This window comes from Camelus bactrianus, chromosome 25 (assembly GCF_048773025.1).
Source record: "Camelus bactrianus isolate YW-2024 breed Bactrian camel chromosome 25, ASM4877302v1, whole genome shotgun sequence".
Taxonomy (NCBI): domain Eukaryota; kingdom Metazoa; phylum Chordata; class Mammalia; order Artiodactyla; family Camelidae; genus Camelus; species Camelus bactrianus.
In genome coordinates this window covers 35,115,773-35,136,965 of record NC_133563.1, presented here as the reverse complement: position 1 = coordinate 35,136,965, position 21,193 = coordinate 35,115,773, and the positions used below count along the sequence as shown (strand labels likewise).

The 21,193-nt window shown below is 49.5% G+C and overlaps 1 protein-coding gene across 4 annotated transcripts in view; it reads left to right on the top strand.

Annotated features, from left to right (window-relative positions):
• The window catches only part of COL22A1 (collagen type XXII alpha 1 chain), a 213,899-nt gene that overhangs the window by 175,421 nt on the left and 17,285 nt on the right, over nt 1-21,193 (top strand). For all 4 annotated transcript variants that reach the window (XR_012502318.1, XM_074353139.1, XM_074353140.1 and 1 more), the window contains 8 exons: nt 590-643; nt 4,565-4,618; nt 8,318-8,371; nt 10,712-10,765; nt 15,093-15,146; nt 18,004-18,048; nt 18,857-18,910; nt 20,846-20,899. Coding sequence is in view for 3 of the 4 variants with exons in the window: in XM_074353139.1 (XP_074209240.1) it covers nt 590-643; nt 4,565-4,618; nt 8,318-8,371; nt 10,712-10,765; nt 15,093-15,146; nt 18,004-18,048; nt 18,857-18,910; nt 20,846-20,899 (423 nt within the window). In the remaining variant the exon portion in view is untranslated. The remainder of the gene's footprint in view (nt 1-589; nt 644-4,564; nt 4,619-8,317; nt 8,372-10,711; nt 10,766-15,092; nt 15,147-18,003; nt 18,049-18,856; nt 18,911-20,845; nt 20,900-21,193) is intronic.

The following is a 21,193-nucleotide window of genomic DNA, read 5'->3' as shown; positions in this document are numbered from 1 at the left end:
TACAATGTTGTGCTACGCTAAACGTGAGACGCGGTGCACTCTGCCCTGTAGCCGGTGTGGCTCATCCTGTAATACACGTGGACTCCTCTCCGCGTGGGGACGTGAATCTCTTATAATAACTGTAATAGGTTCATAGATTCTGTCGTTCAGTTAACCTAACAGTCTCCATTGTGGGTATAAATGGTGTGTGCATGTATTTATTTGTTTTAAATTTTCGCTATGGGATACTTCAAACGTACATAAAAAGAAGAGAGTGTGATAAAAAGTGTCCGCCTGGCACTTGTCGCCCAGGCACAGCGCCCTCCAGCTCTGGGGCCACTCCTCTGTCCCTCTGTCCCCTTCACTGCTTCCCCCACACCTGCTTCCTCCACATCATTGTGAAGCAGATCCAGGTCCAGGATAGGTTTGGTTTTGTTAAGTACTGTTAGATACTTCCTCAACCACCTACTGAAATACATAAAAGTATGTATCTCCAGGGTTGTTATCTGAGTTAGAAATAGATTCTGGCTTGTTGTCTGAAATTTAGTGGTTTCGTAAAGTGAAAAGCTTTTCATGAATCATTAAAAAGAATTGCTTTGTGTTTTCCTAGGGTCATCCAGGAGTTCCAGGATTCATGGGGCCCCCAGGGAACCCAGGGCCACCAGTAAGTAATTATTTTTAATCCCTTCCTCTTTTGGCCTTGTCATCCGTACACACGTCCACACTCACTGGAGGTGCTGTCACCTTGACGTACCTCTTATTTGAAAGACTGGGCTGACCTGAGAGGTGTCCAGGGGTGAACTGGAAGTGCAGGTCCCGGAGGCATGTGGGGTGAGCACGGAGGGTCTTGAGCAGCATTGAGGGACAGTGTAATTAGAATGCTCCTGGGACGGGAGGCTTTGGAAGGGATGGACAGGATCGATTTACTATTCTTTATCCAGCTTGGGATGGGGGAGCCAGGGATAATTCCAAGGTTAGAATCTTAGGTAAGAAATGGAGAAGCAACTTTCCCTGTACCATAGGAACCTGTCCCATAGTAAGAGGCTCTGGGAATCACAGGGTGTTTATGCAAGCTCAGACTTGCTTGGATTTACTATAATTGATAACAGTAATAATAACTATGGATTATTATTACTGTGCAGCATTACTATTTTCAACAGTTCATTCATTAGCATTCTAAGGCCCTTGTTATCAGTGTAACTGCAACCACCATAGTATCACCCCATTTATTCCCCTGCCCCACCCCACCCCCCAGGGCAAGTGTTCTCCTTGCTCTTAGAGTGGCCGTGGTGCCAGCATTGACTGATGCTCTTCTCAGCAACCTTGCCTCCCTTTGATCTAGGCAGCCCACGGGTTACTCTTGTCCCTCCTCTGCTCGGTCCACTGTGGTGGTCACCCGCGGTAGCCATGGTAATGGGCTGTGGGAATTAGCATCCTCACCAAGCCCAGGCCTGGTCCCCTGGGGTTTCCCACGGGTTCTTCAGGAGCCCTGGTCTCCCAGACCTTGCAGAGAAGGGGTCACTGGTAATGGCTAAAGGACCCTGAAAGGGAACCTGCTTCAGATAGGGACCAGCGAGTAGTAAATAATGAAGGATCGTGAAGTTAGAATGTATGAAATTAAGCTTGCTGTGTCTCCTTTTCAATGGCGTCTAGTTGGCTTCTAATTGTAACTATGTGTTAATTCTTAAAATCAATCAAGTTGTTTTAAGTGTATTTTTTTTCAATAAAATCATATGAGAACATAAAACAACATCTTTCAGTTCATGACAGATTTTTCCACCAAAATCGTGAAAAGGTAAATCGTCTGCAAAAGCATTGAAGCTTTCCGAGTTGTCCGCAGAGCCTACCTGAGATCTCTCATGTTCAGTTCGTTCCCCGCCCCCACCTTGTAGTGCCTTTGCTGTTAACATCCTTTTCAGTTTCTTGGCCTCAGGTCTTAACTGTTCCAACTCTGCCATCTGCACATTTGTGAATGACCTGGTAGGGAAATGATCCATTTGCTATCGTTTGATTTTGTGAAATTCTGCATATGTTTCAAAATGTATAATTTCATGTAGGGAATTTCTCTGTGCTGTGTTTGCGTGTGTTATTGGATTTTGTGGCATCTGATCCACAAAGAGAAAGACTGATCAAGATGGCAGCAGTACCGGTAGCGGGAAAAGGCATCAGCGTGATGTGAGGAGGGGACATTTGAGAGGGAAATACTAGCGTATAAAAAAGCCCAGTTCTTGAATTAATCATTTCATACCATGATGGCTGTAGCTTCCCTGCACATCCAAGCAGCTGAAGAGTTCATAAAAAGTACTGAGTTAAAGCCCCATCCTCTTCCCACCCTGGTAGCTCCAAAACCTAAAACACATCCCAGCCCAAGTGGAGCCCTGTTCTCTTCCCGTTGGGAGCTGCCACGACTTCGAACTCTGATGACAACAGTAGGAAACAGCTTATTCTCCAGCTTGATGATGAACCTGAGATTCACTAACAGTCACAGGCAGAAGCCAGCTTGTCTGCCTCCAGCTGGTTGGTGTGTTCTTTCAGCACCAGGCAGATGTGTATGAGCTTCCACTTCGTGCCCTGCCTTGGACTGTTAACTGCCCTTGGGAATATACGCTGAGTCAGCTGCCCACTCAGGGTTAGGGGCCAGCCATGCAATAGAAACTCAAGAGCAGGAAATGACCACTCTTGGTCATTCATGCATTGTCTTTTGAGTGTTTATTGTGTGTGAGATAGCGATGCTGACAGACAAAGCTCCTTTCTTTGGTAGTCTATTTTCTGGAGCTCAGTCTGCATTCTTCTTCCAGGTAAAACCCTTACCCTGTTTCTAACTTGCTAGTTTAGCTAGATTCCGGAGTCCAGGATGCCAGAAGCTTTTGGCAAAATTACGTAGAAGAATCCAGGTTAGGAGTAGAAGCTCGATTGTTCTGTGAGGTTTGGACTAGATGTATGATTTTCCTTTGCAGCAGCCCAGGTGCAGGGAAACACGAACCTTGTAGGCCATTTGTTTAAATATTATCAACATCTTTTTGTTTCATGAACTTTTACTGGGTCATCACCTAGTGAAAGACATGGAGGCAAATCAGACTGCATCTTGTTTTCAGGATTTGTTTTACATGAAAATTAAGACACTTCTCCTTCAGCTATACCAAGTTTCTTTGAGGTTCAAGACCACCGTGTGGTCATTTCTGTATCCCTAAACCTTTGCCAGCACCTGGTACAGCATAGGAGCCCAGTAAGTGTATGTAAAGTGACCAAAGACTGCTGGAAAGGTATCAGTGAAGTGCTGTGAGAGCTTGCTTGTTCGTTATCCCATGTCTAGTTCTTGTCTGCACTGTTTCCGGTCTTGGGTTGGCCAACAGACACACAGAGACCACTGTCACGAGACTTAGGATGATGGCGAGCCCTTTGTGGAGATCTCCTAACGCGGCCTGGTGCGGGCTCACTCTGTGTGTGTGTTACCTGACTGAGTTCTCGCAACAACTCAGGTTATGTAGGTGCTGCCTTTTTTCTTTTTCTCCGTTTTACAAAGGAACTGAGGTGCAGAGGAGTGAAATAACTTCCCTAGGGCCACACAGCTAGTCAGCGGGGACCCAGGACGCCGACCCAGGAGCTCTGGCTCTGGGAGGGTGCGCCCCTCGCTGGTGCCCTCTGTCGCATGCTAAGCACGTTGTAGGAAGTGCCTCGTTTACCCCCCACCTCCATGTGGCATGGGCAGTAAGGAAACCGAAGCATGGTGGCCTCATGCTACTCGATCAGAGCAAGTAGGAAGCAATGTATAGGCTAGTCTAAGGGGCCTCTTAGCCGGCCAGCGAGCATTCATCTAGTCAAGAAATACTGAGTGTGCACTGTCTCCAAGGCATTGTTTTAGTTCCCAATAAACAAATAAGGTGATAAACACTAAGATGTCAAATGGAAGTAAAGGCTACAGAAAAATAAAAACAGAAAAGGGGTGGTGAGAAGCAGGGACATTCAGTTTTGGATCTGGTAGGCAGAAAATGTCTCACTGAAAAGCTGACACCTGAGTCACGACGTGGAGGAAGGCAGCATATGAGCCCTGACACGTGGAGGGTTAGACTACTGGCGGTAGGAACAGCATGTGCAAGAGCCCTGGGGCAGAAGCATGTCTGGGGCTCACTTCACACCACTTACCCGTGTAGAACTCCTCTCCCCTTTATCCATATGTACATCTCTTTATCCCTGAATTGATACAAGCAACTGTCTTCTTTATCTCCCTAGAAGATAAACCTAATTGTTTGTTTCTTGTTGTCTGCCCTGAAATGTTCCCTGATGTTAGCTGAAAATGTACACTCTGAAGGGAGACCATTTACTCTTGTCTTATGGGTAATGGGCTGGTGAATGCTTTGGCCTTTCATAAAACGTGGCTGCTGTCCTCCGAACATTTTTGTATTCCCAGAGGCTATCCCAGCCTGATGGGGAAGGCAGAAGCATCTTGGGAGTACTTGAACGGTTCAGGCAGCTGGGAAGGGGCACAGGATACAAGATCTGTGCGTTGCCTCACATGCAAAGAGGAGGTGCTGAAGATCTCTGTTCAGTACACAACAAACCGGCTTTCTGCTTTACCATCCTTTAGGGAGCAGATGGAATTGCGGGAGCTGCTGGACCGCCAGGAATCCAAGGATCCCCAGTAAGTTCCTCAGTGGATGGGATCCACCTTCGGTTTGTGTTTGGACCTTCCCAGAACCCCAAGAGTTTGCCCTGGTCGCCCCTGCCTCCTGCGGCTCACATCCCCAGGGTTTATTCACTGCTGGTTACCACGGGAGGGGTTGCTTTCCCTTAGAGCCCTGGTTACCTTGCCTCTGAAATGAAGGCTTGGATGAAATGACCTGGCAATCTGTGATTCCAGAATTCAGTTTGCAACCAGTTCAAACTGGCCCAAGGTTTAACCCCATCTCTATTCCTATTCAATGCAGTTTCCATCTGAAACAGGCACAGGCAAGCAGAAGGTGTTGGTGCTAAGCCATCCTGAGCCTGTGGTGGGAGCCAGGCAGCATGTCAGACAGGAGGTAGCCACTGTTATCCAGTTGTTCAAAAAGCAGAGTGAAATTAAGAAAGAGGAAGTCACAGGTCAAGGTACTGAAACCACACAGGTGGAGCTGGTTGAAACCCAAGGCTTTTATCTCAAAAACCAGCACTGTATTCATTGCATGAAGCTGCCAGGACCACTCTTGGTTTCAACACCATAAAGCCAAGGTGAACCTCAGTTTACCAGGCATGTGCTCACAGTCACTACATGCATGTTCCCCTAAAGGAATATATGGTCCATTATCTCATCTGACTGCCCCATCACGAGGATTATCTCCATTTTATAAATAAAGAAAGTGGGCATCAGGGAAGTGAAACTACCAGTTCAAGGCCACATGGTGAGGAGATGTCAGAGCCAGCTGCCAGCCCTGCTCTACAGGAATCCCAGCATCATGTTCTAGGTAGGGCTATTGCTAACAAACAGGTCAACTCTGCCTTGGTGTCTCAGGACCCTGGGGTCAAGAGCACTTTAGGGATCACCCAGGACATCTTCCTCCTCCTACTCAGATGGGGACGTCAAAGCCTGATGGGTGGGGTGATTCATTCAAGGTCAGATAGGAAATTGATATCCAAGTTGGGAATTCAGTCAGTTTGAAAACTCCCATTTCAGCATTCCTTCTATTACTCCACATTGACCCACTGTGTTGGAGGGTTGGGTTAGGGACTGGAGGGATGTTAAATTTGCAAGATAAGAGACACGTGGTTCTCTCTACGATCATCGACTAGTCAATCCTTTGGAAGCAGCCCACCTAGAAGTCCCAGGATGAATAAAATACAAACCATACTGCAGACAGCTTTTTATTGATTCTCAGACAAAAACGATTTCCCCAATAAAAACTAATGGACCGTTTGCCCATGGAGAATAAGATGTAGGGCCCAGATGTAAATCATTGTATTCCTAGGAATTAAACTACGTTTAATAAGACATTGATTCTGTCCTGGCGAGTTATGCCTGTGCTTGAAGCTGTCCGTGGTCCTGATATTTCACCATTAATATCCATCCAGAAAATAGCAGAAGTTTCCTTAGCACAAATGAGTGTCGGTAGTTAAAAAACAGAAGTAAAGAAAGTTAAATGGGGCATAGTAAAAAAAAGAAAAAATACACACAAAAATCTAAAACATTTCCATTGCATTTTGAATTAAACCATATAAATTGTTTGCCAGTTTTTTTGCCTTACACTGAAGGCCCTCATTTTTATTTCTATTCCCCTGAATGGAGTCTCATCATTTTCTTGTAAAAAGAACATCCACCCATTTACTATTTGTTGCTTTTTTAAAGAGTGGTTTGAGTATATATCAACACCTGTGAAGCAATTTGAATGTAGAATTCTAGTTTGTTAGGATTTTTTTGCTAATCTTTTATAGCTGTCTTGTGGTACAGCTAACAGCTATCTGTTTAGATAGTGAGTGTCTCATCTTTATCTATTTTCAATGTCTTAATTTGCATAAAAAGATCATTCTTTTTCTGCCTGAGTTTCATGGGGTTACCTAATGAATAATTAAATTATATAATTTCCATAGCAAACAAGTTATGAAAGCAGGTTTAGGAACAAACATACTGACTCATTATTGAGTCTTCAGTTCACCAGATGGGAACAAAAAATAATCTAAACAGTAAATAGTTTAGTCTTATGGGCTATATGATCTCTGTTGCAAATATTCACCTCTGCCATGGAAAGGTGACTCAGTCACAGAAAATGTGTATGCTAACAGTCAAGACTGTGTTCTGATAAAACTTTATTTGCAAAAACAGGCTGAGAGCTGGAGCTTGCTACCTCCTATCCCAGATCACTAGTGTTTCCATACTAGGATATTTGGAATAATGAGCATCCAAGAAGGAATCTAGAAAGCTCTGTTATCAATATTTAAAAATTCCTAATGGTGATGGAATTTTGGCCAAAGTTGACCAAAAATCCACCTTTCTTATTAATGTGTTTGCAGACATTTGGGATGTGGGGGAGGGTAAACATTTTTTGTTTTATTATTATTATTTCGCATCAGTGTAAGTGGCAGTATGTATAAACAATCCCGAATATTATGCAACAGAAGTCTACAGACATGCAGGTTATGTCAAATTACTATCAATACAAATGCGTAAACATAGCATTTCATTTTTAAAAAATTAAGAGCAGCCACTCAGCGTGGATATGCAGAGTGAAGATACTTTTGAGAAAAGGTTTTCACAGACCAGTGGGTGAACCTAAAACATTGTCCTTTCTTCATCAGTTCCCAAGGGTCTATGACAAAAAATTCTCAGTACCTTAATGATATGATACTGGTATCTTTCGTTTTCTTTACATATGGAAATAAAATTCAGTTACTTGAGTTTTTATTGAGTGTAACTAGTGCTTAATAAAGGAAGTGTTTTTTGGTCCCCTGATTGGACCTTTATATGACCATACATAAACTCTCTATAAATCTGAAATAAATATCAAAATTACTTGCTTTTGCTTTTCTTCGGAGGGGATAAAGTCACAACCTTTAAGAACATCTCATTTTATGTGGCATATGGATTAGAATGTGAAAACCTGACATCAGCATTTTTTATTACAAAAGAAACTGGCAGGGAATTATAAGTTACCAGGAATTCTAAAATATTCCTGGTAGAGACACAAGATGATATGAAAATGCCCGTCATGATAAAAATGATTTCATCTGATTTAGAAGTTCTGGTTGACAGTGATGTGTGTTTTTGGTGAATAAAATGGGAAATGAATTAGTAATTAATGCAGTTTTGTAAACACAATCTTTCAAGGTTGATTTCATGGGGGAAAGGGATACTAAGAGCGACCACTGATGGTAAAAAGTTTGCGGACCTCTGGATAAGAGGGCCATAGTAACAAAACCACCCGTTACACGCACCCCAGTCAGTTCTTTACTTGTGTTGAATCCTGTGTACGGAACACCTGCGGGTGCTGTGGTCGGTGCTGTCAGCAGGGTCCTGAGTCTCAGGCAGTTTGGGGACAAAGTGCAGAGTTGGATCTTGACCCAGGTCTTGTGGACCCCAAAGCTCCAATATCTTCTTCCCACTGTGCCTCTCAATCTCTAGTTCTCCCTGAGTCCATATAATAAGGCCAGAATGAGTCCCAGTGTGCACACCAGCCAGCACATTAATGCTCTGTCCAGGGTGCCTCCCTGCCCTGCGGGAGGCGATGCCTGGGAAGCAGCAAGGCGGGCTGGAACATCCGCCGCTCCTCGCTGAAGCTCCTCCACCACACGAGACCAGTTCTGGGTGAGATCATTTACTTACAGAGAGCCAGTCCCAGAGAGCTAATGGTGCTTTGTGTCTTGGATCTTTTAGGGGAAAGAAGGTCCTCCAGGCCCCCAAGGTCCCTCTGGATTACCCGGCATCCCAGTAAGTGGCATTTTAAAAAATCCAGTTTCTCTACTACAAAAATAAGCAAAGAAAACTATATTGCACCGTTGTTAAAGCAAAGAGTGTTCACTAGGGGAGTTCTTGGCATTACAAAAAACTAGAAGAAAAATAGTGTTCATTAGGGGAGTTCTTGGCATTACAGAAAACCAGAAGAAAAATAATCACTAACCAAAGCCAGTCTTAGTCTCATTCTCCTTTTATGTTTACATTTGTCGTTTACTTACCTAAATAAAATTTTCATCTCTCTCTACACACGCACTTGTCAATCAACACACCATATACATACGTAACTGTAGTAAGTAATTGTGGTAATGGAAACATTTTCTATCTTCCACACTGGCATTAAATGCTCATAAATTTTACATACACTCTACCCAAAAGGGTACCATAATATATATGATTCTGTTGACTTACAAATCTTATAACTGTTTTAAAAATCTACAGTAGGTTATTTTACATGCCTAGCAGTTTTCTTCTTTCTGTAGCATGGTCCCCCAAAGTATGACCTACTTGACAGAGTACGATAATAGCTCAGGTGCTTGATACGTACTGCAAAATTACTCTCCACAAATGTTGTTCTGGGTTTTTCAATTTATTACACTTCTCAGTCGGGTCAGACTCTCCAGTACCTTAGCAGTAAGGCTCCAGAGAGCCCACACGCTGCCTCCTTCGTTGAGAAGAGATCCTCGTGTGGCTCCAGGTCTGGTGTGTGCTCCCTGCTGGGGCCTCTACTGGCCACAGCCCCACCCCGGCCCTCCACGGTGCATTCTTTTGTTCCCACCATACTGGCTTCCTTTTGGTCTCTAGAACACTCTGCATCCTCTCCTCTCCAGGCCACTGGGCCTTTGCATGTGTATTTCTGTCCACCCAGAATGCCTTCTTGTCACCTCTTTCACTGGTTGATGCCTCTCCCTTCTGCCTGGGCAAGAAGAGCCATGATAGCTTTCACACGTTGTCCTGCTGCTCCCAGGAACCAAGTCTGCCCCAGAAGTCCCCGCAGGGTCTTCTACCAGCCCCCAGCCTCCAGCCTGAGTTGCCGCGCTCCTTCCTGCGGTGTCTTGTTGCGTTGGCTTTCCCTTCTGTGCACGAGTCTCCTGACCATCCTCCCCGCTGCTCCATGCACAGGGAGACATGGTTCCTGAAGTTCAACTCTTAATTGAAAAGATCAATACTGCCTGGCCTCCAGGTCAGCCCAGCTAGTTTATCTGCTGTTAACATGGTTATGCCGGGAGCAGGCTTCATAAAGAGCTGTGGGTGCACATTGAGTGTTGGCTAGCAGCCCGGATGGTCGATAAACTTAGGTAACTGTCTATGACGGCTTCCCACCGGTGCCGGGGCGCTGCCGTTAAAGGCACTGACAAGGACCACTGCACCTTCCCTGAGCGCCTGGGGCAGCGGGAGCACCTACACCACTGGTGTAGTTCGTCGATGCTGGGTTTGTTAGCATTGCAGGTGGAAGCACTGATTCAGAGCCGCCTAGTGACTCTGCGAGGGGGGCTGGCCATCTCTCTCTGGGAGAGGGACCGCTGAGGAGCTGAGGATGTCAGCAGCTTGCCCGAGGTCACATGTGTAGTTGGTGCCAGCGGGATTCAGACTTTCCAGTTTCCACTCTGCCTTGCCGCCTGTTGCTTTCTTTCCCTGGAACCCATTCAACCCCAGTGGCCCAGAATTGGAACTGAAGTCTGTGTGAGGTCACAGTCGTTGTATGGAAGAGTCTCTTCCATCTGCACAGGGTCCTGAAGAGCAGTGGTCTCTCAGGCAGACGTGGGGCTGAGAGGGTCTTATTTAGAGCAGGAGGTGGACCAGTAGGAGGGGAAACAGGTGAGGGATCACAGCTGGATTCCATGGAAAGCAATGTGACATGCTCATGGTCTTCCTATAGCCTAGACATGACCCTTACTGTCACTCACGGAGCCCCTCCTGTGTTCCAGGAACTAAGGGCTCTCCTGCATGCCCCTCAGTGTCCTCGTCATCTTCTCAGAAGCCACACCCTCACTCCTCATGGCCGTGGTCAAGTCAACCCAGGATGCCCAGAGAGGAGCCCTGTTGTCCTAAGTTTGACCTTGTGGAGAAGTCCAGTGGGGGCTTCTTTCCATCAGTGACAATAATAATGATGCGACTGTAACGGACGGCTTTTCCACGTGTGCCAGGCACTGACCAGAGACCGACGCCAGGACCGTGGTGTCGGGAACGAACCGGGAGATGGAAACAGTTCTGTCTGCTGCATGTCAGTGTTGCTGTGCTCTAGGCAAACAGGCGTCTGTCCTTCCCTCTGTCCAGCATCTTCAGCCAGAGAACTAATTCAAGTTTCTCTTGCAGGGAGAAGAAGGCAAAGAGGGCAGGGATGGAAAACCAGGGCCCCCTGGAGACCCGGTAAGGGACTCTTAAGTGTCTCATCATTTTACACACCAAATCAGTCGTTTCTCAGAAACAGCTACAATGTGTCCGGAGCCACTTCGACCTGGGCATGGTGAGAGTTATTTTCTATGCATCACTTCATTTACTTCCCCCCAGAACCTGCCAGGCGAACACTGCTGTGCCCATTTTACAGCTGGGGAAACTGAGCTTCAGGGAGTGGAATTGTGGGCCCTTAGTCACATGATGGGCTGGTGATGGAATCGTGACCCTCACCCGGGACTCCTGTCCCTCCTCCCTCTCTCTCTCTCTTTTTTTTTTTTTTTTTTTTTTTTTTTACTGCTCCTGCAGCCTCAATGCTATTGATGTAGGAAGGGAAATGAGCAGGTAGACAGTGGCTGGAGTAGAAATGTGGTATCTGAAAAGCCTGTAAAACCCACAGAAGCCCGAGCTTCACCTGCCAGCTCCCGGGGGTGTGAGTTGGCCTTTTCTGCACCTTTGGCCTAGAGTTTTTGTTTTTTCTTTATCTTTAATGTCAGCTGCCCGGGCCACACAATGAGATGGACCATGTGTTGTTGAGGTCCTGGCAGCTGTCGGCTGGAGGTGGTCAGGGATGTCTATGGACTTGCCCCTATGGCCTCACAGCAATCTTTCCTTAGGACGTCCAGTCCTTCTTGACTGCATCTGGGCTCCGTGATGGTGAAGCTTCACTTCCTAGCAGCTCTGAGCTGTGGAGCCCCGCCATCGAGGGGAAGACGGAAGGTGGTGTCTGGGGCTTAGAGACCCCGGTCCTCCCCAGTGCCCACTGGTAGGAGATAGTCAGTGATGGGGGCCCCCAACAGATACCAGGCAGCTGCGAGCCGGAGTGAGGACATTTTCTAGATACTGACATGGGACTTCTCCAAGATGTATTGCTAAGTAAAAAAGCAAGGGGACAGGGCTGTGTGTTTAGCCAGCCCTATTTTGTATGAAAATGGGTCTGGGTATTCTTCTAGTGTTTACATAAAGGAACGATGGGAGACTCCAAAGATACCAAGAGACGTAGGTACCATCCATGGAGGTAACTGAGGATGGGTGGTCCTGAGCAGAAGGGACTTGTGGATGCAAAAGCAACTTTGTACTCCTTGGTGTATTTATTGTCATCTTTTTAATGTTTGGTGCCCTGTGCATGCAGTGCTTACTGATAAAATTAAATTAAAATATCTTATGCTAAAATTATGACCACAACCAGAAAAAGAAACTGGCTTTGGATGCTGGCTCCGCTCCATACAGGCTTTGTGACCTGGCATGAGTCAAAGAGCATCTCAGGGCTTCCGTTTCACTTCCGATAGAATGAGACCAATCGTGGCAACTGCCAGAGCTTCTGGAGAATCAAACGACGTGAGAAAGTGGTTAAACACCTCGGGCTTATCTAACTGGTAGTTAATTTAGTGAGTTGCTTTTTCCAGCTGCCCTGGTTTTAACTCTGGGCGAGGTTAGAGCTGTGGGGCCCGTGGAACCACTGAGTGGAAGCACGTGAAGGTTTCTACAGCGAGCTTTGTGCGGCCGTGACTGTTACGACTTCCTCTGCATCTTACGCAACTTGCCAGAAGCACCTTCTTTATCATTTTTCATGGGTGGCCAGATGCTGAAACTGGAATTCACTGCTGAGAGAAAAGGAAAGAGCTTACAGCAGCGAGCAAAGTGGAACCTCGTCTAAGCTGCTGAAGGCTGACGCCCAGCAGAGCACTCCCCTGGTGGCCAGGTGGCAGGTCGCCAGGCGGAGAACGTGGGAAGGGAGAGAGGGGCAGACGTGCCCACCGTGGCTGACGGCGACCGCGTGTGCACCGAGGGCCGGGGTGCTGAGTGCCTCGTTACATTCTCCGGTGTGATACCCAGAAGAACCCGACAGGGTGTGGGTATCACTGTTGGCCCAGATGAGGAACTAAGGCCCAGAGAGGTTAGGTAGGCTGGCAAAGGTCACTAAGCTGGTAAGTGGAGCATCCAGGACTCACATCCTGAAGGCTGCCCTTGGGGCTCAGCCCTGCATAATCGGTCTATTTATGGAAGATCCTTTCCAGACAGACCTGGCCCCGGCATTGGGCACAGACCAAGGTAAGACCAGGGCTGTTCTGGGTGAGCAGTGGTTAAGTCAGCATTAGAGAAGGCAGGGCTGGTTCTGCTGCAAGAGGAGGAGGCTCGGCAGCTCCCACCCGGTGGGCATCCCAGAGCTCACCAGTCTGTTCATTCTGGGTGCTCAGCGTGGGGCCGTCCTGACTGTATCACTCTGTGCTGCTGGGAGGGAAGTTGGCACAGGAATGAGTGGCATCAGAATCCCCTAAGAGCAGGCCTGGACACCAAGATTTGGAGGCAGATGGAGTATTTGGGAGGTGACCGAGGAGCCCGGACGGGGTGAGGAAATGGAACAAGGAGAGAAGGAAAGCCACCAGCAGGCTGGTGAGCCAGACATTCCACTGGGCAGCTTGGGCCCACTCCCCCGGAGCCCATCTGGGCGTGTGTGAGGAACCCGCCTGCACCGCTGCTCCCGGCCCTGCCAAGGCACCAGGAGGCTGGGGAATTTACCATCAACATCAAGCCTTTTTGACGGAAGATTGCTTGTGGAGGCAGGAACTCCCATGCACTTGGGCCTCAGGCACTTCAAAGTCAAGCACCCTGAGGGCCATTCTGTGCACAGCCTTCTGCCTGAGCAGGGGCTGCTCCGCAGAGTGACGGGAGCCCTCCCGGGAGCCGGGGAGAGGCGGCCGGGAAATGGCACCGGCTGCGGGGAGTGGGCGGTCACTTTCCACTCTGACTTACTCCTCTAACTTCCTGTAGGTTAGGGACACGGGAGGAGCGCCAGGCAGGTAGTAGCTAGGCAGACAGATGCTGGATGGGTGGAGAGAGACACAGATAGAATGGCGAGAAAGGCAGCTTTTAGAGTTTCCTGTTGCATCATTTTTAATAAGACATTTGAGCATCAACTATAGTGTAGGGTGAAGTATGGAGGCTCTGCAGCCAAAATGCCTGCCTTAGAACCCCAGCTATGTGACCTTGAGCAGGTCACTTAACCTCTCTGTGCCTTCGAGCTTTGCCTGGAGGAGAACAGAAGCGCCTCCATCATGGGTGGTAGTGAGGACTCGTTGACACCACTGTGTGACTCCCTCGAGTTGTGCCTGGCACGTGGACCACCCTCAGCAGTGGCTGGTTGTTACCATTTTTTTGCTGGTGTCTGGCCAGTGACGGCCGTGCCGTCTGACTGTGGGACAGGAGCCAGACTAGGCCTGTATACCCTTGATCACAGAGACCCATGACGGGGAGATTGTCCTGAATTTACAACTGAGAAGCAGATCCAGGGAAGGGAAATGACCCCCCACGATCACCCAGCTAGACTTGGACAAGCTGGGGCGGAAGGAAGAGCAAACCTGGAAGTCAGAGCTTGGTGCCTCACCCTCCTCCTCCCTGTAAAGTCTCCTCTAAATCCACGAATGCTCTTTTCCCTCTCTTGTCCCCCTGTGGACCCCATCTGACCCTCAAGGTTGTAAGCTGTGAAAATGAGGGGGATGATTTTGGGGAGTAGGCATGCCCTCCTGTTACAGGGAGGAGGGGCCAGCATGCTGCCATCTTCCCATCGATCACACATGCCTTTTCATCCCCTTTCCCTGATCGTCGTGACCTTCCCCCATCTCTCATCACTTCATCTGGACTTCAGCTCCCAAGGCTCCCATTGGCTTTTCTTTGCTTTGTTCTATCCAGGGGCCATACCAAGCTGCTGGTCGCGAAGAATTTTAAATAGCAAAAGTGTCCCAATAACTTCCGTAGCGTTAAGAGAAGACGGTATGGGCTAAGGGAGGGGTAACTGCAGGCCGGCTGTCAGCAGGCACCACTGCTGGGATGAGAAGAGAATCCTTTTATGTGTTGCTGGGATTCAGTCTGGCACTGCCATTTATTAACTCAGTAAAACTGTAACTCCTCTGAGCCTCGGTGTCCCCATTTGTAACATGCACTCTTCACTAGCTGCCTTGAGGTGGTTTTGCGAGTCTATGTAAGGATATTTCTAACTAGGACAGCTGCATAATTTCTCATCCAGACCAGAACACTTCTGAGAATAAAAAGGGGTCCTGTGGATGAGTGTTCCAGAGATGACACTTGCACAACCAGCACCGTCCCAGGAAAACCAAGAACGAAATAGGCTGGACCACACCGTGCTGACTTTTATGAACGAGAATGGACCAAGTGCCATAGGATAGGGCTGGAGGAGGGCAGAGACTGGCTTGTGGGAATATGATACTGGGAGGCCCAGGCAGCCAAGGACAGGAAGATCCTTAAAATGTTGTCCTCAAGTTCTTCTTTTCTTCTTTACTCTCAGGGCAAAACAGGAGAGCCGGGGCTGCCAGGACCGGAGGGCGCCCGAGGTCCCCCTGTAAGTGCTAAGTGTGTGTGTTGTCCATACAGAATAAGCCATGAGCCACTCGGCTGTGACACAGTGGTTGGGTTCTCTGAGATTGCCCGGCTGTGGGTTCCAGGAGTATCTACATTGTGGTCCCAAGGCATCGGTACAGTGTCTGTGCAGTACATTCAACTCTTTCACAGGCCACTGCTGGAGAATGTATTTTCAGATTGTAGCCATTGTTACCATGTTGTTCTAAGTTTTCCTTGTTCTTACCCTGTCTGTTACACTTTTAATGGACTTCCTCTGGGTGACAGAACCTAAAAATGAGACTTAGTTTAATTTTGAACCCTTTCCACACTAAAAGGGTTTTCCCCAATTATAAAAGTAACTCATTCTCATTGCATGACAATAACAAATGATGATGGTAATAAAAAAGAAAAAAATAAGAAAAGCAATGTTATATAGAAGAAAATAGTTACTTGTAGTTCTACAACACAGAAGTTACAGTTCTGTTAATGTTCTAGTATGATTCTTTAGTCTTTTTCCTACGTATGAAATTTGACATGTGTATATCTAAGTCTGTGTCTGTCATTCATGTGTCTAATCTCTATCTAGCTGTCGAGTTCTTTATTATATGGATAAACATATACAGACACCATTTCTAGAAAAATGAACTGTATGTATTTTGAGTTGTTGGGATTTTGTGGGTTTTTTTTTGCTAAATGCTTTACTTTCTTATAATTTCAAAATTGTTATCACAAGCCCTTAAATTTTCTTTTGGAAAAAATATAATTTTTAATGAAAATCAAAATCCAATTATCTGGCAAGAAGTAGGAGATCAAATGCTAGTTCTATTTCTTTAATGTGTTTTTCTGTTAAAAAAATCAATAACTTACCTGGCTAGTATTATTCAATAAGGAGGAAATTAAACACAAAATAACACTTTACTTTTTCCCTAAATCTCCTTGTTTTTCACTTGATTGCACCGGAAGAAGAAACCTAAGAATAGGGAATGCCACCTCTTATGGGGGATTAAAACCCAGAATTCGTGTTTGGTTTTTGTTTTTTATTTGTTTTTACGATTGCTTTTGGTTTATTGGAGGGAGAGGGTTGTTGTTTTTGGTTTTTGGTTTTTTCCCTTTTTTCAGCCAAGGAGATCCATTTACTGGGACCTGTGTTGGGGAAAGACCCATCTCTCAACTGAGAGTTGTAAGGAATCCTACTTCAGTGCAGGGACAGAGGTTAGAGACCCAGGCAGGGGAATGAAGACCACCCCCTTGGCTGGCATGACATGAGTTAGAGGTGTGAGCTTTGAGGTGGACAGACCTGGGTTCAGCTTTCACTTTTCATTTGTTAACTTTGCGACCTTGGTCAGAGGACCTTTCTGAACCTCTGTTTCTTCTTCTATGAAATGAGCATCAGAATAGCTCCCACTTCTATAGGGTCGTTGTGAGTACTAAACGAGAAGATGAAACATGTAAAATTCCCAGCCAGGTGATAGGGACATTGTACGTGGCTCCCTCAGTTGGTGCTTTTGGCCACGATTATATGGGAGGAGAGCAACCAGTCTCCCTGCCTCTGAGCTGGCTGGATTTGGGATTCTAGTGTCTTCAGGGAAGATGCTGGGACCCAGGCAGGCCCTGTCCCCCTCCAGGGAAAGGGCACTGGCCTATCTCAAACAGTGGGGGGCACTGTTTTTCTCTTTTACAATCCTCACAGCAGCTCTGCAGAAGTAGCTTCTACCCCCATTTTACAGCTGTGGAAACTGAGTCCCAGTGAAGAGAAGGAAAGCACCCAAGACCCGCAGCTAGAAAGTGGGGTGCCGTGGTTCCGTTCCAGACCCGACTCCAGAGTCAGCCCTTTTCCTCGAACTTACTAGCATAGAACGCCCCTTTCTGTAGGTTAATCCCGTGAAGCTCTGCCAGGTGTGTCTTCCTACCCTCATCTCACAGGCGGTGATGCTAGGACTCCGAGGGGTAAGGTGACTCTTCTGAGGTCACAGTGGTTGAATCTGGAATCCATTCTGAGACGACGTCCTCTTCCTCCTGCTCCTCCTCCTGCCCCTCCCAGGGTCCGGGAGTTTCCCTCTCCGCTGCACCACCCTGATCCCACCCTGGGGAAGGACCTTCAGAGCCTCCCTCCCAAGACCACCCATTCTCACCCCCCAAGTGGGGCGGAATCACACAGCACGTCTGCAGGGTGCTAACTGCAACCCCCACAAGAGCGGTGCCAGCCCTGAGGGCCGTCTTCTCCCCGGAAGGTCTTCACGTGCTTTCTGAAACCAGGAGAGAAAATCGGGAGTTAGGGTCTGAGAAGGGCCCTATCAGGCCACAAACTGCTGCCTCCTTGAGTGGAGTGTGACGTGGAGGGGTGTACGCTGTAGTCAGACAGACCCAGCTTGGAGTCCTGCCTCCACCACTTATCTGTGATTGGCCTGAGCTCCTCATCTACAAAGTGGGGAAAACACAGCCCATCCTGCAGGACCTCCCTGCGCTGTGATGGGAGCACGTGTGGTGACCACGGCAGGGACACGGCCGGGCTCCGCAGATCGGCTCTTCCTCTTTCTCCTACAGCGTTATCCCTCCTCCCTCCCTCCCTCCCCTCCCAACCCTCTGCGGGTGGCATTTGTGCGACAGGCCCTTGCAGCCCTGCCCACATGCAGAGTGCCCAGGAGGAAGGGCCTCGCCACCCAGGCAGTCACCAGGGACCTGGCCCATGTCTGGTGCCAAGCAGGGCCCCGCGCACTGCAGCTGGTCACGGACGAGGGCAGTCAGGAGAGGCACAGAGAGAGGGCTCTGGGTTCAGCTGGGCCATCTCGCAGGTGTCTGTCCGGTCCCGAGCTATCAGCCTGATCTTTGGTGGACTAACTTCATTCTCTTCTTTCTAGGGCTTCAAGGGACACATGGGCGACTCTGGCCCCCCTGGCCCCCGGGTAAGTGGGCATCTCTCCATCAGGCCATCCCGGGTGCACCTGAGCTGGCCCTTCTAGCCGGCCCTGGGCCTGGCCAGGGCGCCGTGCTGTGCCGCCTGAGAGAGAACAGTGGCGTCACTGGGAGTGTCCTCCTCGTCTAGTGTTTCTAGACATTTCTCCTGGGGACCAGACCCCGACATACAGCCACCTTGACTGAGTCAGCCTGGAGTCTGGTGGGTCACTGTCGGCTGTGCTCCCCGCAGACCTGCTGTCACGAGTCCTGTGAGGCAAGGGCTATTACAAGGCCTGCTTTACAGAGGAGGGACCCGAGGCCCAGAGGCTGTGGGTGGCTCCCCTGAGGTCCCAGAGCTGATGTGTGCAAAGCATCGGCTTTCCCCAGATGGCCTGGGTCCTGTCTTCTTCTCCATTATCTTCCTCCATCTCTTCCACGTGCCCCAAACAGAAGGGATCTCAGGGTCCACCGGTTAGCCCCCCGCCCTAACCACGCTCTGTACGACGAGGAGAGAGCTGAGGTGCAGAGGGCCAGGTGGGTCAGCAGGTGAGGAGGTAGAATTCAGGCGGTTTCCTGACCATTCCACAGGTGTCTCCCTGCAGCTCAGAGAGTCAGAGAATGGCCCAGGATGCAGAGCCGTCCCTGGGGCCCCTGCTGACCCGGCCCAGGGTCAGGGCTCAGCGGGGCACTTTCCAGTCCCCCAGGGGCTGTCCTCCCGGCCACCTCCTCAGATGCTCCAGGACCACCGCGGCTGAGACCGCGGCATTCTGCATCTCCTCCTAACAGCACCTGTTTTGTTTCTGCTTCACCTCCTAGGGAGAGCCTGGTGCCATGGGGCCCCCTGGCAAGGAAGGGTCACCAGGAAAAGACGTGAGTCTGGGTGTCCTGTGGGGCCCGGCCGGGCCTGTTGGGGTGGGAGGGGGTGTACAGAAAGTGCTTAGTGAAGGACCAAGAGATGCCCCCAAACTGGACCAGGTGGGTGGTGCCACCTTGGAGGGACTCACAGGTGAATTCAAGGCATCTGTTGGTGGTGTCTCGCCTGCCGGCAGTACGGGCCGTGGAGTTCCAGACGAGGCCCTGGGATCTGGACTTCCACTCAATGGCTGGTGCCTCTGCTGTGTGCCAGACAAGGGGGCTTTGCTGAGTCAGCCCGGAGCTCTCTGTGGGCATCAGTGATGTGCTGCTGGATCTGGCCTCAGACGGACGTGAGCGGCGTTGCAGAGCCTCTCCCGGATCGTTTCCCCACCTCCGATGTTCTGTTGGCTCAAGAACCCATCACGGCTCCACTGCCGCGTGCTGTGGGGCTCTGTGTGCTCCCCGCCTGCTCCCTGACTTGTGGCCTTGGGATCAGGGTGGGGCAAGTCATCTTTACCCCCATCTTACCGATAGAAGAAACCAAGACCCAGAGAGATCAAGAGACTTACTCGTGGTCACACAGAGAGCCAGGGGCAGGGGGAAGCAGCAAGGAGCCCAGACCCACCGGCTCCGCACCCCGCAGGCCAGGGCAATGGCCTTGGCACACGACACCCCGCGGGGCCGTCCGACGTGCATGCACACAGCGCGGCCTCCCGGCAGCGGGCGCTTGGCCAGGGGCATGAGCACAGGGTCCTGAGGTCCAGAGCGGCCCCCTGCCCGCCCCCTTGTGTCGTCAGGACCTGCCTTTCTCCGCTGTGAGGTGTGCTCCGCCCCCTGGCCCCCGGTGTGCATTGTCTTCTTGGATGATGGAGCCGCAAAGGACCTTGGGAGAAATCCCATCTATCGCCTGCTGTTCCCCAGCAGTGGACTCCATCTTACAAAACCAGCCTAGAGCACGGAGGGCCCGCATGCAGTTAAAAGCAGAGCAGCTGCCTTGGCCCGGGGCCGCAAAGGTGCCTCTTAGGCGCTGCGGGGCTGTTGAAAATCCTGGTCGAATCAATCCCTCTTTTTATTTTTTTAATTTTATTTTATTGAGTTACAATGTTGTGTCAATTTCCAGTGTAGAGCGTAGGCTTCCAGTCATACATGAACATACATATACTCATCATCTCATTCTTTTTCACTGTGAGCCTCCACAAGACCTTGTATGTATTTCTCTGTGCTACACAGTGTATTCTTCTCACTTGGATTTCAGTAAAGGGCGTGAGAGGAGCTCCCCAGGCGGGAGTGTACGTGGGCTCAGCTCACCCTGCGAGGTCAGGGACAGGAACCTGGGATGCGAGGTCAGAGTGCAAATGCTTTCTTCCCTCCCTCTCAGCTGTCTGACTTTTCATTTAAAAATGCCATCTTCTAGAGCGTTCTGCCGTCTCATTTGTGTAGGAGCATGACCAAGCTTGTTGTCTCATGTATAACACGGGGAGAATTATCCCCATGTCAGGAGGCTGCCGGGAAAACCACGGAGGTGGTGGCGGTGAACCGCTCCCGCTGCGCCCCCGGAAGGTGGGCTCTTCCTTCCCGTGGTGACTGAGGCAGGAACAGCTCCAGGTCACTGTCCGGTGACTCAGGAGCACAACTCCAAGAGCAGTCCTCTTCCCTGTTTCTCCCCTGGGTTCCAGGCGGAGCCCCTGAAATCCCTGTGGGACCAGTGGAAAATGTCTAAGCAGGTACCTGAGTCAGTGAGTGTCGGGGCGGGGGGGTGGTTCCCGCGTCTCCTCGTCTGCTGGGAGCAAGCTGATCCACACGTGGCCGGAGGGGTAATTCATGATGAAGCATCTTGGACGCTGCTGCTGGTTCCCTCTGGGAACTGGGTGAACTCTGGTCCATGTTTGGAGCTGCGCCTCCATCGTCTTCCTGTGGCAACTGTGATAACTTGACCTCTCTCTGTTCCAGGGTGACGTGGGACCCACAGGGCCACAGGGTCCCCAGGGACTGAGGGGCCTGCCGGTAAGTTTTGCTTTGGGACCAGCCTGCTCCGTGCTTTGGCAAGGCCTGTTCCCATGGTGGTGTTTGGTCGGTTCATCCTGGTGTAGCCCTCTGGGTTGTTGAAAAAGTGACAGAATGTCTTAGCAGTTGGTAGATAGCTGCTGCCCTGAGCCCCACCTTGTGGCCCCGCACACACTCCCAAGGCTCTCTTCTGGGACCACCTCCCCACAATCCAGAAACTTAAAAGCTGCCCCCTGGCACGGCAGGGGTCCTGTGGGACCTCCCCTCCAGTCCTTCTCCAGCTTTAGGACGTTC